The sequence below is a fragment of the Corapipo altera genome, unplaced genomic scaffold (assembly GCF_003945725.1).
Source record: "Corapipo altera isolate COAL_440 unplaced genomic scaffold, ASM394572v1 24b, whole genome shotgun sequence".
NCBI lineage: Eukaryota > Metazoa > Chordata > Aves > Passeriformes > Pipridae > Corapipo > Corapipo altera.
The window spans coordinates 8210102-8224632 of record NW_020884888.1 but is presented as its reverse complement, the minus strand read 5'-3'; the positions used below and the strand labels follow the sequence as shown (position 1 = coordinate 8224632).

At 37.5% G+C, this 14531-nt stretch overlaps 1 protein-coding gene across 9 annotated transcripts in view; it reads left to right on the top strand.

The window, feature by feature from the left end:
• FHOD3 (formin homology 2 domain containing 3) overlaps nucleotides 1-14531 on the top strand; it is a 387784-nt gene that overhangs the window by 350254 nt on the left and 22999 nt on the right. For 6 of the 9 annotated variants that reach the window (XM_027643904.1, XM_027643901.1, XM_027643903.1 and 3 more), the window contains 4 exons: nucleotides 3721-3911; nucleotides 5475-5667; nucleotides 11030-11053; nucleotides 13580-13751. In XM_027643904.1, the coding sequence (XP_027499705.1) occupies nucleotides 3721-3911; nucleotides 5475-5667; nucleotides 11030-11053; nucleotides 13580-13751 (580 nt within the window). The remainder of the gene's footprint in view (nucleotides 1-3720; nucleotides 3912-5474; nucleotides 5668-11029; nucleotides 11054-13579; nucleotides 13752-14531) is intronic. The other 3 variants (XM_027643906.1, XM_027643905.1, XM_027643900.1) reach the window with 1 other exon arrangement.

Here is a 14531-nt window from a genome sequence, read left to right as displayed (position 1 = left end):
GGGATGGAGCTGAACTTGAAAAAAATAGGCCTTTTAAAGGACCAATTTTCATGAAACCTGAATGAGCAGGAAAGTAAATGCTCAGCTGTTTGATGGTGGTGGTAGTTTTTGAGTCAGGTGAAAACTGATGAGAAGTCATTTGGGCAGTAGGTGTATCATACAGTACTGAATTTTCAGCCCAGTGGAGTAAGAAACTTGGTAGAATTCTTTTTTTGGTGATATTGTTTATGGCAAAGTCATCTGCTGCTATGGTAACAAGCAGTAAATAATGATATAAAGTGATTAAAATGAGTTCTGATGTTCCTGGCATGTGGCTGGAAGGTTTTATTCTTGGTTTGAGTGTCATTTGTGCAAAATATGGTGGTGTATCAAATTGAAAAATAGATTTTTATTTTTAAAGTTGCCTATTAGTGACTTAGGGCAATAGTTTGCTGAGGTTCCGTATGGCTCGTGTCACATAAATGAGTCTTTACATCTAATTTGCATATACTGTCTCTGGCTAGTCCACTCTGATGCAACAGTGTCTACAAAGGCACTTCTGAGAAGATGGAACAGGGGACATTTCACAGATACTAATAGTTCTGAATATTTTTCAGCTGGTGTGATTGTGAATGGAGAGGAACCTGGCAGGAGAAAGGAGAAACATATCAAATACATCTCAGAAGCATGCATTTAGAAAGTTGCTTTTTCTAAATTGGTTTACAAATTAAAATAAACATTACTTAGTGTCTGAAAGAAAGGACATTTTCATTTTGCATAGCAGCCTAATACAACTCACTCTTTTGCCCGAATAAAAAAAAATTATTAATTTTACAATTTGTAGCAGAAGGTAACAGAAAGCAGGGCCATGAAGCTGCATGTTTTTTGCATATATATGTACTGAGGAGGAAGAAGAAGAATATATGTTTCCACCTTCCTTCAAATCCTTGAGCCAGGCACAACATCCATACACTGCTGTCCAAGAAGAAAGCTGTAATGACTATCTCAGATTACTGCTTCGCTTTATTCAGGGGAGCATAGTTATAAAATAATGCCACAACAATGCTTGTCTGAGTACCTCCTATGCTGAGCTCTGCTGGAGCTACAACTCATCCAAATTCCTTCTTAGTCCCAGCATGACCCAGCTGCAGGCAAAAATTGGTGCATCTTTCCTTTCAAGACAGAAGGAATGAAAAAAAGGAATCATGTTTTTCTACCATTATACAGCATTAATTCTTTTAGTAAAGTGTTGGAAATAAGCACATAAATAGGAAAGTGCAATCCATGCTGCCTTGGGAATGCTGTGTGAACTGGCAAGGAGATAGTATGATATTATATATGCCTTTTCATGTTTTTTTTGTGCATAATATGTTGAATAATTGTTGTTTTTGCTCCACATAACTTCTTGTTCTCCTTATTGTAGGAAAACATAGTTGGGGGATCATTTCTCATCATTCTTGCTGTTATATTTCTATATAACACCCTAAACAGAACAACAGACTTAGAGCAGACTGAAGTGTCCACACACAAAATTGGCACTGGTGAAATATCACTTCCTGAAATATCAGACGGGGTACCTGATTATCTCTGAGAAAAATTGGACTTTTAATATTTCACATCTGGATATTTTTCTGTAACTGTATTCCCTTCTGTCCACAAATCAGTGACCAGACACTAGAGAGCTGGCAGCCAGAGATTTCATGAAGGTTTGGCACATTCTTGCAGGCATGGTACAGTTTGCCTGTGGGGAATACATAGGTACATTATCCTATATTTGATTTCCTTCTTTACTCTTTCCAGCAGTTTACAACTTCTGCTTGAGCACACCTGTGCTCCACAGAGGTTTATTCCAGGACAGCTCAGGTGACATTCACCTTACTACAGTCTCCTTAGGACTTTCCCAGAGAACTGAATTTCTGTTTATGCTCAAAAAATTATTGTGTATCCCTTAGAACAAGTTGTCATCCCATCTCTGCAGGAACTTCCCACTCTTGTGAATGTGTTGACTGTTGGCAGATTTCAAGGGTCCAGGAATTTGCCACGTCTTTTCCCCTCAGACTTGTTGTTCTCAAAAGATGTTTCTTGAATCCCTACACATCTGAATCTCTGAGCTTTTTGATAGATTAAAACTCATTCTGTTTTCAGTGAAAGCTGTCATAAAATGTCATAAATTTAAATTTCTCAGCTGCAGGGGCTGAGAGGCTTCCTCAACTAGGTTGGATAATTCTTACTAGTAAAAAGACCTAGACCTTGGCTTTTTTTTTTTTCTTTAATAGGAATGCTAGTATTTTTTCCCATATGTGTTTTAGATATACCATCTGTGGAGAGCAGCAATGTGTTTATCATCAACAGTGAAAATACTGACCTGGAAAGGATTTTTTTTTTTTAAACATATGCATTGATAGGGATATAAGGAAAGCAAAAACCCCACAGCTGCTCCGCCTGCAGGGCTTTTCTGAATAGCAGAATGGATCAAAGGATGTTTTTATTTCCTTGTGAAGAGGAAAAATTCATCACTTTATAAATCACAGCAAAACCAAATCAAATCAATACCAGGAGCTTTTTAATAATAATGGATTTCTTACGGCTATCCTCAGTATAGGTCTCAGCAGTGGATGATGCACAGAGCTAGGAAGAATGAAATAAAACCTGTCTCTGACACTGGTTTTCATTTAGCATTAAGGAATTAACTGGGGTATGAGACTATAACATCCCAAGCACTGATGTGTTTAGAATCTGAGAGCTACGTCTGTATTTTATAGCTTGAGTTCATCTGAACTGTGAAGTGGTGTTATAAAATAGTTTTTTCCTTTCTTCAGAATTCAAAAACATGTTGGATAGTTTTATTTTTTTCATCTGTTGTGTGCTATGTCTGGGTTGTTAATGCACTTTGTTCAGTTGTTAGCAACATATCCCGAATGTCTTCTGAAGACTATTGCGATTTGAACACCTTTTTTGGTTGATGAATAAAGGACAAGCTCTCCCTCACCTTCTGTGGAATGTGTTGGCTTCTATCCTGATGAATGTTACTGTAGGATGCAATCATTTATTTTAACTGTGTTGAGAGACTTTCAAAGTTGTTACATGATCTTGTTACAAGCCAGTAAATTCATATCGTATATCAAGGGATGAAAGTTAGTGCTGAGATCACTAAATAATACATACTTTCAATAAAGCTTTAAAAAATTCTGGCCTGTGAATTTTGTGATTAGAACTAGATCGTCTATTAACAAGTCAGTACATGACTAGGGAATAGATCCAAGTGCTTCCTAAAATGGAGAAGTGTTGGCGGGGTACAACAGTGAGCAGTAAACAGGGCATAAAAAGCTATGAGTAGTAGAGAAAAGGATTTAAAAAAAGAGAAGTTTTGTATTACCTCAGAAAGAATGGAGTCATGCAGTTACTTGGTGCAGACATGAAGTTATTAGCAAGGGAAAAAACACATCACAATATTTTATTGTCCCTTCTTTAGCTGTTAGGCCTCCAGGACTAAAACCAAATATATACGTGTATGGATATTTCTTTGTTTTTTCAGTCTGCCTTACCAACATTACATGCCTAGACATAGTATGACAGAGAAAGCTATTTCTTATTTATTTAGTAGTAATTAATAATGTGAATTAATGTTGTGCTGCCACTATATTGACCCTTTCTTATACATACATTGCAGGTCAGATATCTAAATACATAATAGCCGTGTTTTCACTTCAAGTGTTACCTTTTATTTTTCTTTTTTTTCAGGTTGACTTTGAACAACTCCAGGAAAACCTGTGTCAGATGGAAAGACGGTGCAAAGCATCATGGGATCACCTTAAGGCTATAGCAAAGCATGAAATGAAGCCAAGTCTAAAGCAAAAAATGTCTGAGTTCCTTAAAGACTGTGCAGAAAGAATCATAATCCTGAAGATTGTTCATAGAAGAATAATTAACAGGTACAGAACTACATTGGGGATTGCAATACCTTGATAGTAAATGACTTGATAAGATTATAAATTATGACATCATAAATATGTTTTTTAAAGAAGCATTTAATCCACATTCCTGCAAGAAATGTTACCAGGTTGTATGTGGTGCATACTTGGTTATAGACTCCATTTAAGAAAGATCCCCACTCCAGAAATTTCTGTATTTCTGATTAAAAGAAGCAATCTTCCAGGCAGTCATTTATTCCCAAGGTGCAATAACTGGGTCTTTTAACACCTAGTCCCCAAAAGCTAGCAGCTTTATGGTTAAGTGGCTATATATTCTGTTCATCCTTCAATGTGTTTGAGGGGGGTTAACTTACTGTCTGATAAACAAGAACAGACTGTAAAAAAAAATGAAGTTTTAATGACAATTTGTCATTTGCAGAAGTTGAAGCAAGTCTTGTACAATGAGTTCTTTTGTAGACAGCATCACTCTTATTTGCAAGATCTACGACTATGTGTTTTATGGCTATGCAGCTGAAGACAGAACTAAGATTCCTCTCCTCAGGATTTGCAGATGGGTTTAATGAAACTGTGAGAGATTTTCCAACTTCTGGATAATTTCCAAATTGCTGTGGTCAAAATTAGGAACTGGATTCCAAATGATCCCAAATTTGTGGATATACACTTGGAAAGTTGATTCAGCTCTTCTTTTGTTTTCATAATGATTTGGGGTTTATGCCATAAGTAAGCAGAAATCCCAATTGCACTGAAAGGGAATTCACTAGTTTAATGTTGTGGTTATTATATGCATTCTACAAATAAGAAAAATATTAATTTTTCCCTATGATATCCTGAAACTACTTCTGTAGTTCTTAAAAATTGTTTTCATGTACTTGCATCTTTCTAGAATTGGGAAAACTTTTTATCATCAGGAAGGTAGATGCAGTTAAGAGGAATTCCCATATATTTTTAAACATTCAGCACTCTGTTGTAAATCATGAAGTATAGAAACAGTAGTAAAAATTGCAAATAGTGCAAAAGCTCTGAATGCCACCGAAGAAGTAAAACTGTGAATTGAGAGTATCCCAATGTACTTGGTAGCTAATATAATTTTATGGTCAGTTTTTTGAACCAGAAATTCTTTCCTTCTTGTGTTTGCTAGCCTGTAAATCTGCATTCTTCTTGTCTAGGCTTTGCCCAACACCCTAATAGCCTCTTTGAAGTTACTTAATTCAAATAAATAGAATTGAAACTTAATAAATATTTTTTCTATAACTGAAATGAAATTGATCGTTCGTGTGCCAAATTAGTCATATAAAGTAGATGGAGTTCCATAAACATCTTATCTTCTGCATCAGCCTGGGAAAGTAGACGAGGATGGAGTTATCATAGTCTAGACTTTCATGGTTGTAATTATTAAACATACCAATGTTATGCAAAGCATCCATGAAAATTCTGTAGCACAAAGGAAGTGATGGGAGCTAGTAAAGTAATAAATGGATTCAGTGAAATGTTCTTTTTTTTTCCCCAGAGACCATAAATAAAGATTTTTTTTCCCTTTACATTTATGAGTGCATTGTTTTCCAGGTTTCACTCATTTTTGTTATTTATGGGTCATCCTCCCTACGCAATACGAGAAGTCAACATCAATAAGTTTTGCAAAATTATTAGTGAATTTGCTCTGGAATACCGCACCACCAGGGAACGAGTTCTGCAGCAAAAACAGAAACGAGCTAACCACAGGGAAAGAAACAAGACCAGAGGGAAAATGATAACAGATGTAAGTGGCAAAATGTACCTCCCACAGCATGGATTTTTAAAACTTTCTTTCATTGAATACGATATATGAAGTGTTGCTACTCTCTATTTTTATTCTTAGAGGTTCTTCTACTGTAAGTAATGAACTCCTTTCGCTTATGAGGCAAAACTTGCAAGTCCTTGATTGTGTGTATTTTCTGCTTCATACAAGTGTATAGGATGAGAACAAATTGAGATTAAGCATCCAAAAAGAGCATCTCTCTGTTGCACAGTGTCCAGAATATCTAGGAGACAGGAGCTGTCTGAAAAAGCAAAAAAGCCTAGACATTTGACCCCTAATTGAGAACATAATTTAAGTTATGAATCATTGTAGCCATTTAAGTGATTACAACCAAACTTGGATGGATTTTTTCCCTCCATCTTTGACTATTCTAATATAGTCTTTAGTCTTGGAATTTTATATATTTTTTATGTATTTGTGTGTGTGTATATATATATATATATATGCATGCGCATGCAGCAATTTTCTTCTTAACTTTGAAGTACAGAACAGCCAATTTTATGGGAACAGAGTACTTTGGGGTTCTAAAATTTATGTTCACAGTAGATGTTACCCTGCAAACTTTGACTGTATGGTTGCATACTCATAGAATAAATTAAAATAAGATTAGTTTTCTCAGCATAGTAAGTTCTAAAATCCCCTTGATTTTTTCTATCTTTTTTTTTAAAGTTGATATAGTTTAACTCAATCCAAATAAAGTTTTTAGAAGTGCCAGTACTTAATAAAAATTTCCAGCTGTCTCAAAATCCAAATGTGGAGTCTCTGTTAGATGCAAGTGGTTCATTGCATATGAAGCTATCTCTGCCTTTGGAATGAAAAGCCCTAAGCTGATTACAGTTTTATAGCTCAGGCAATGTGGGTCAATATATATGTATATATGTATTGAAACTGATATAAACTGAGATTGTATTTAAGTCATTGTCTCATGATCATTTGTAGATCTTTCCTGGCAGTATCCACTTTACATTTGGAAATCTGCCCCATCTAGAGAAAATGTTAAAACTCTATTATTATCAAAAGATTTTCCTTTTGGTCTAGCCTCAAGTTAAGGAAGAGGCTCTGATTTAATACAAAGGCTATAATATAGTCATACAAATTTTCAAAACTACCACTAGGGAACTGAGATGACTTTCTTCAATTGCTTCTTGACTGACATATTCTAGAGGAGCTAAAAGACAGCACTGACCAAAGAGTTTGGTAAATTAAAATTTTCGTATCTTCAAATAGCTTTCATACTTTTTACTAGTTTAAGCAATATTGAAATGCAAAGAAATTACTGTTTCCCTACTATATGATGTAGTGTTTCTGTATTATCTGTCCATAAGAACTGGCCGTGGCAGCACAGAAAGCTTCTCTGTATCCTGTTCCTGCAGAAAATGCTAGAGGAAAAGGAGATCTGATCTCTGACATCTGGGTTCATGAAGCAGAGAAATGGGACCCTTTCAAATCCAAAAAAGGCTCAGGCTTGACAGCAAATCAGCAAGAAGCACAGCCAGGGACAATGGCTGTTTCTTGAAAATGGAGGAAAGGAGGCATCAAGGCCTTTCCCAGAATAAAAGTATTATTGGAAGAAGATTTCTTGTTCTGCTCAAGATAGTGTTGAGATTTGGCAAGAATTAAATGCCATCTGACAGCTAGTGTTACACCTAAAAATATCTTGTAGGTCTCAAGAAAGGGAGCATTTTTTGCCTATCACTAATTTACAATTATAGAACAGTCCGATTAGCTTAAAACCAAAAAGCCCACTGGAGTGAAAAACCAACATTGTTTAAAATTGCCCTTACAGAAATGTTTTTAAGGGAGTTACTCATGTGGCCATATAGTTATTTCAGAACTTGCTAAATCTTCTTAATCATAGCCCAGTAATATGGCCTCATTTGAATTGCAGTAGATGGTAAAACGGAATTAAAGTTGCATCAGACTATTTGTCATGGCTTCCTTTGACAACTTCAAAGTTAGATCTACATCAAAACAAGTTTCCAAGTCAGCAGGGTGGAAGATACTTATATGTGAAGAATGATGAAAATGGGGAATTTTACTGTAGTCTTGTTTTGGCTGTGGTTTGTATCTGGTCTTGATTTTCTTAGTGTTTTATAATCAAAGGCATTGGAAAGGAAAAATAGATCAGTAATGCATTGACAGTGTGTTTACTAGTTACAAAATACTGATAGGAGAAAGCTGAGGTCTTGACATTGGAAAGAAACTCTTTGTAGAAAGTAATTACAATATGTAGTAGTCATGTGGAATTTTAATTTCTGCTTTTGGTGACCTAAAAGTATTGTGCAGTTATTTAAAATTTACCTTCCTGTCCTTCTGAAAGTTTCCTCAGGTTCTCATTTTTATCACCTTACAGTATATTGCTTTTAGGTAGATGAAGAGGGATTTTAGCAAAAGCGGGAAAAGAGTAAGCCAGAACCAAACCAGTTCTTAACGAGAAGTCACGTATCTCTTAAACCTTGGTCCCCCCTGCAGTCTTGGAAGGCAGAGGAGTGCTGGCTCATTCGATGGAGAGAGTCTGTTGGCTCTTTGCACGGGGAACTCACATCAGCTTCAGCAACTACTCACATGGAGTAGGGCTGAGGAACACGATGGGGAATATTTCCAGTCTTTCTTTCAGCCTTTTACCACAGATATCTTCATGTTTATGTGTTCTTTAATAGCTGAAGTGGACTGGGCACTGTCAGGAATGTTGTCTGGAGGGGAGGGGTAAGGAAAAAAAAAAAGGACAGTGAGTTGCCACAGTTTGACAGGGAAAATTGCCTAGTCTCTGTAACCTTATGTCTGGCTTTAGCCAATGTTAGTACTCATTTCAGGCCCTCTAAAAATAACAAGCAAGCAAAATAGGGAAGAAATGCAATTATTGAAACAAGTCTGAGCTTTTTAATGATTTGTAATAATAGTAGGTTATATAAGCATCTGTCTCCCAGATTTATGAAACTCTGCTTTTCATGATACTTAAGAGTTTCAATTCCAAAATTGCTAGGTAATAGAAATAATATTTTGAAACAGCAAATCCACCGCATAGAAATGCTGGCCTAAAGGAAAAATATGAGGGCAGGAGGTAGGGAAGGAGAGAGATCTCAGATTGTCCTGCAACATCCAATCTTGGGTGACAGAAGAATCAAGCAGAAATTTTTCCTTAAAATTAGCTTCCTATGCCTGCAAGTGGGATTCAGTATAGCAATATTCGTTCACAGCTTTTTGGTAATATTACATATTACAAAATTCCTAATTTATTACTATTGCTCAGTGTATTTACAATGATGAAACGAATAATGAAATAAAAGGTAGAATGTACACACCTGGGTGAGAGCAAATTCCCTTGTGAAACAAAAAGTTAATTTATTTATTTTGATACCTTCACTCCTGTTGTCAGTATTTGCTAGGGCCAAACGGCTCTTCAGACATGGAAACATGATGGAGGTGGTGAACTGCTCTTCCTGTGCACTGGAGTAGCTTTGGGTGTAGGACAGTGGTTCTAGGAGTGACTACTCTCCACCTAGAGCAGGAGGAAGAGAAATTGTAATTCCCAGAAGGTGAGCAAAGTCAAGCAGAGAAGCATACATTGCTCTCAGAGAAAGTCCACAGCAAATCACTTTTAGCTAGATTAGGTGGGAACACCAGCAGCTAGGACTTTAATAATCTATAAAAATCTAGCTTCATATAAAGTAATAATATCATACACTTTTGCTTCAAACACAGTCTTTGCAATGTGTGTTCTCTGCTATTTTACCTTGCAATGATTGCCTTTTTGTATTGTTTAGCTTAATTTGCTGTCCTGCTGCCTTTTACTTATTAGATAGATGTACAGGATGATGTATTTGATCAGATAAATAGATAGATGGGATTAGAATACAATAATGTTCTTGCTTCCCATTCTTCTTCTTTCTGTTTCTTATTCATGGCAAAAAGCGAACAGCAGTCTTCCTCAGAAGAATTGCTTAATAGTGTGACTCCCTGCCCCCAGGGGATGGAAAAAAGACAAATAGATCTTTTTAATATAAAGGGAACATACCCGCCGTGGTCCCTCTGCAAAAGACACTGCCTGTTTTTCTGTTAGTACCACTATGTCCAAAGAAAAATAAGCATCTCGCTCTTTGAATAAAACATACCCTTAAAAAGTAATGTTAATGTGCTGCTCAGCACTCACAGCTAATCTTCTTATGGAGATTGTGCTGAAACTAAACTGAGGGCCAAAGTAAATCAGGCTTTCATTTTTAATGATGAATGTTTCTGGAACAGAATGTATCAATCCCAGACAGAAATCAGAACTGAGATGGAGATAAGGTCAAAAATATGTATTAGTAACATTAAGGAGGAGAATAGTATTGGTGGAATGCTGCTTCTAAAAAAACAAAACAAAACTCACAAATGAAAAAATGCATCAAATTTCTGGACTATGTTTGCACTTTATAAACAATCAAACTGAAAATTATGGAAACATGGAGCCCAGATACTTGAGAAACTGTGTTTTACTTTGGGAACCTTCTGTGTGGGGCATCTTACAACCCACTGAAGAATTCCCCAGGCATTTGGGAATACAGCTCTAAATAGTTTGCTAATTCCCTGTAAATCCCCAAATTTAAGAACATTCCATATCTCACAATATTTTTTATGTCCATTGCATTTAATGTAGTGTAACTGTCAAGATAGTTTTACATGCTTGCTGCCACAGAGGGTGAAAGCCCTGAATGACAACAGATAATTGCATCTCTTTAATTTCCAGTATCAGGTATCAGACAGCTACTGAAGAACTTTAAGCATTTATTCAAAGACTACCCAGCATTTGATTTGAGTGCTCTGATAAATTGGAATTTGAAAAGCCACAGCTTGAAAAAGGAATTAAAACAAGAACTTAAGGGTAGAGAAAATGAATTGCCAAGAAGTCGACCTCTGCTCTGAAAGAAACAACAGCCAGGACCTCCCTGTGCTGAACAGAGCACAGGGAAAAGAAGAGGGACTCCTTCCTAGTGTTCTCAGTTTCCGTGGGGCAAAAAGTGGGCAAACAACTGCACAACTCAAAGGAGAGAAATAGGATGGGTTAGGGGTAGTTTCAGTTCATAATTTCTCTAAGAAAAATCAGGAAATTTTTACATACCCTACTGACAGTGACAGACTGCTCTACGTACAATTAGCTAAAAAAAAAAATGGAGCAAGCTGTTTGTCTAAAGAATGAAATCCTTATATGTTTTCTATTTTTATGTCCTCCTATTACATAAACAGTACCATGGTTACCTCTTACTCTGTTGTGGTTTGACCATGCTGTCTTTCCTAAATCTTGCTGTTTGTCCTTCTCCACCCTGTCCTTTGTTTCCGGTGCCAGACTGATGAAGAGGAGGATGCTGAGGTATGGTTCTCTGAAAGAGCATGTCATCCCATGTCTCCTGTGTGCTGTGACATCTAATTTCTAACTCAGATAGTACAGACTGCTCAACTCCATCTGCTCAGCTGGAACTATGAACCATGACATTTTTCTCATACCTTTTTGTCTCAATAATAAGAATGCATTTTTACAGTCAACTTTAACCATATGCATACCTGTCCTCTGGAATAAGGATATCCTGATCTGAGGCCTTAATAATTTTAAGTTTCCTCATTTCATTTCCTTAATGTCTCTTCATTAAACTGGAAAGTATCCTCATCACCCAAAACATCAGTGATCCAAATGTTATGGGGATCATAAATTACCTTGGGCTATGGATTATCAGGATAATTTCATACTCTTTATTTTATAAAGTGTTGAAAAATAATAGGATATAGGGATGTTAAGCAAATTGTATTGTTTTCTTTGATGTACAAATTGAGAATAAGACACTTCAGTCATCATAGAGGTGACTGTGTATCTATCATGAAGTGCTTCTGAAGGTGATGTCAAAAATTAATAAGTGAATAAATAATTTAAGAACTATAATGTTCTAGCTATATTCATAATAAAACAGTTTATTGGATTGAGGAGCATCTGTTGTGCAGTGCATTTGATGTTCAGCATTAGAGCTTTCTTCCATTTGCTGAACATAAACAATGTGGCTTATTGCTCACTGTTTCACAGTGGTGGTCATTTGCTCAAGAAGCTGGGGTTTGGGCAGTAATTTATGGTAACATCTGAAAATTAAGGAATAAAATATAACTTCTGGCTCCAGAGCTTCACCCCCAGTGATGATTTGTGCTGTATAGCTTGGGACACAGAAAGAAAATTACATGAATTAGCCTGTTTATGCCAACATGTAACTAACCTGTGTGAATAGTAACTAATAGTTGTGTGAAGGCTTTATCCTTGGGTTTTTTTCTGAGATGGTATTGATTGTCTTTACAACCAACTCTGTATGAGAGAGTAGTCTTAATGCAAAAATGGCATGCACTTTCATAGAAGTTTCTCTGTAATGTTTTTCTGTCTTTTAATTTCACATGTGAAACTCTAGCACTTGCATACTTTCACATCAAAATGTTGCAAGCTAATATTTTAATAAGAAAACAAACTTTGCACCATCAAAATAGGTCTCATGCTGGTATATTTAGCTCAGTGCCTTGTAGGGATTATTGTTTCGCTACTCAGTTAACTTACTACCTTACCCCAAAAAGTTGCTATGTTAAAATAGAGTCATACTATCATTAATTTCCAGATTAAACAGTTTCAATTTGCAACCGTGACAGCCCTGGGGACTTGATCAAAGCTCTGAAAGTAGGGCTCAATCTTTTCTTCCAATTTGCCATTCTGTGACGGAAAGGCTTTGCAGGTTTGCATCCCTTTAACTGACTGGCTTGATACCACCAAGTGAATAATTAATGTTGTTTATTACGCAAAGGAGGAAGAGAATGCAGCACTTTTCCTTTCATCTGTGCTGAATCAGTCAGAGTAAGAAAGATTAAAAGGAGAAAGAAAATGTATTTCAGTGTCTGATGGTAGGCTGATACAACTGAGAGTACCGAGGGGTGTTGTTATCTGTTGATGCCTGTTTGTTGTCAATGGGTCGGTATTTTCTGCAGCCAGGACTGTATTTTAAATGTGCTCTGAGCTTTCTGTAGAAGAGCGTAGTGGTGAATACCACCATCACAGCCCTTTGTAGGCAGTCTGAGAAGGGAGAGCAACCTAGCAATGCAAGCTCTTCTCCTTAGAAAGTACCCATTTCTGCTGTTCTCATCTGTTCCTAGATGGTTGCTTTCAGTAACTGGTGGGGCTGCTGCATCCCCACACTGTGCATGCCCAGCTAATGTAGCTGCTGTTGTTCTTCATGTAGTCATGGTGACAGGGAAGCAGAGGGCAGATTCCTCATTCTCTTGTAAGGTTTTGTTTGTTCTTCTAACTACCAAGTGCAATTTTTGTGTTTTGACCATGAAGTAATTTGGCTGGGTGTTTTGGGACCAGAGATTTTTTCAGGGTTACTGGTAATGTATTTTAAGGTTACTTGTAGATAATTGTGCTTTAGAGGAAAAGGTGCCTCTTTCTAGACCACTGTCCCCATTTTGCCCTGTTACTGAAAGTTGTACAGAAAAAAAAGCAATTTCTTGTTTGTGTTGGGTTTCATGCTGTCCCCCTCGGCATCATACCTGACCCCATATCAGTCTGGATTGAAGGTTTCAAAGCAAGTCCTTGCCTTGTACCTTTTACTCTCAGACATAAGGACAAAGCTCAAGCTAATGCATCTGTTTTGACTCTGACTGTGTCTGCTCCCTGCTGTCACCCTGTTTTAGATTTATTTCTGGTCAGGGTACATGCTTCTGGGAGAGGAGCAACTGTTTCTGGGCTCTTTTGGGAATAGCTGCACTCCAAACCAAGCCTTGGAGGGCACTTTTCTCCTTGCAATTCACAGTCAAGACTCTGGCCTATTCTCCATGCTGTTTTCAGTTGAAACAACAAATCCGTTTCCTCCCACAGTCTGGCAAGTTCTCCAGCAGCTCACCCCCATGCCAGAGCCAGCCGCAGGGGCTGCAGTACGCCGAGGACGCTGCTGAGCACGAGAACATGAAGGCTGTGCTGAAGACCTCCTCCGTTGGCGGGGAAAGCACCATGGCGCTCGGGGTCCGCACTCGCAGCCGGGCCAGCCGAGGTAAGTGCCAGCAAGTGGAGCATGGTGCTGATAACACCAAGGTTGTAGTTTTGATCCCCGTATGAGCCATTCACTTAAGAGTTGGACTTGATGATCCTTGTGAGTCCCTTCCAACTCAGAATATTTTCTGTGATTCTGTGATTTTTGCAATGCAGCAGCCACGCGGTGGCCCAAACATGGGTCATGGACCCCATGCATAGCACTTACAGCGGAAAAGGTCAAAGGGGAAGGAGAACACCCCAGTGTATTTTCATGCTGGAAGTGGCAATTTGGGGCACGAGGATGTAGAAGAATTTGCATGAAGTTTTAACACATGGATCACAGCCAGAGTAGTGCCTGGGGGCATTAGGAGTCAAAGCCTGCAGAAATTCTCACCTCTCCCCACACCATGATCGTGACTGCCCTCTAGAACCCCAATTTTTATTCTTGTTCTCATCATGAAAGCAAAGTGGGGCATCCAGGGAATCCATGATGTGACTTTCTTTTTATTTTCAATAGAAGCAGATAGAAAGTAGCAATTCAAATTGAATCTAAAAGACCTTGCAGCATTTTTTAAAATGAATGATTGGGTAGAGGAAAAAGGATAGGAAAAAGATGGTGAATCTTTTAACCACCTCCCTCCGAAACTGCAAAGAAGTGGGTATTTTCTTTTGTGTTCTCCTCACCCCTTCCATACCTTCAATCCACAGAAGATGGTTTTGAACTGAAGGTGATGCACCAAAATTCAAGTCTTCAGTTTCCTACTTAGGTATTTTTTCTCCCTCACATCTGGATATCTTA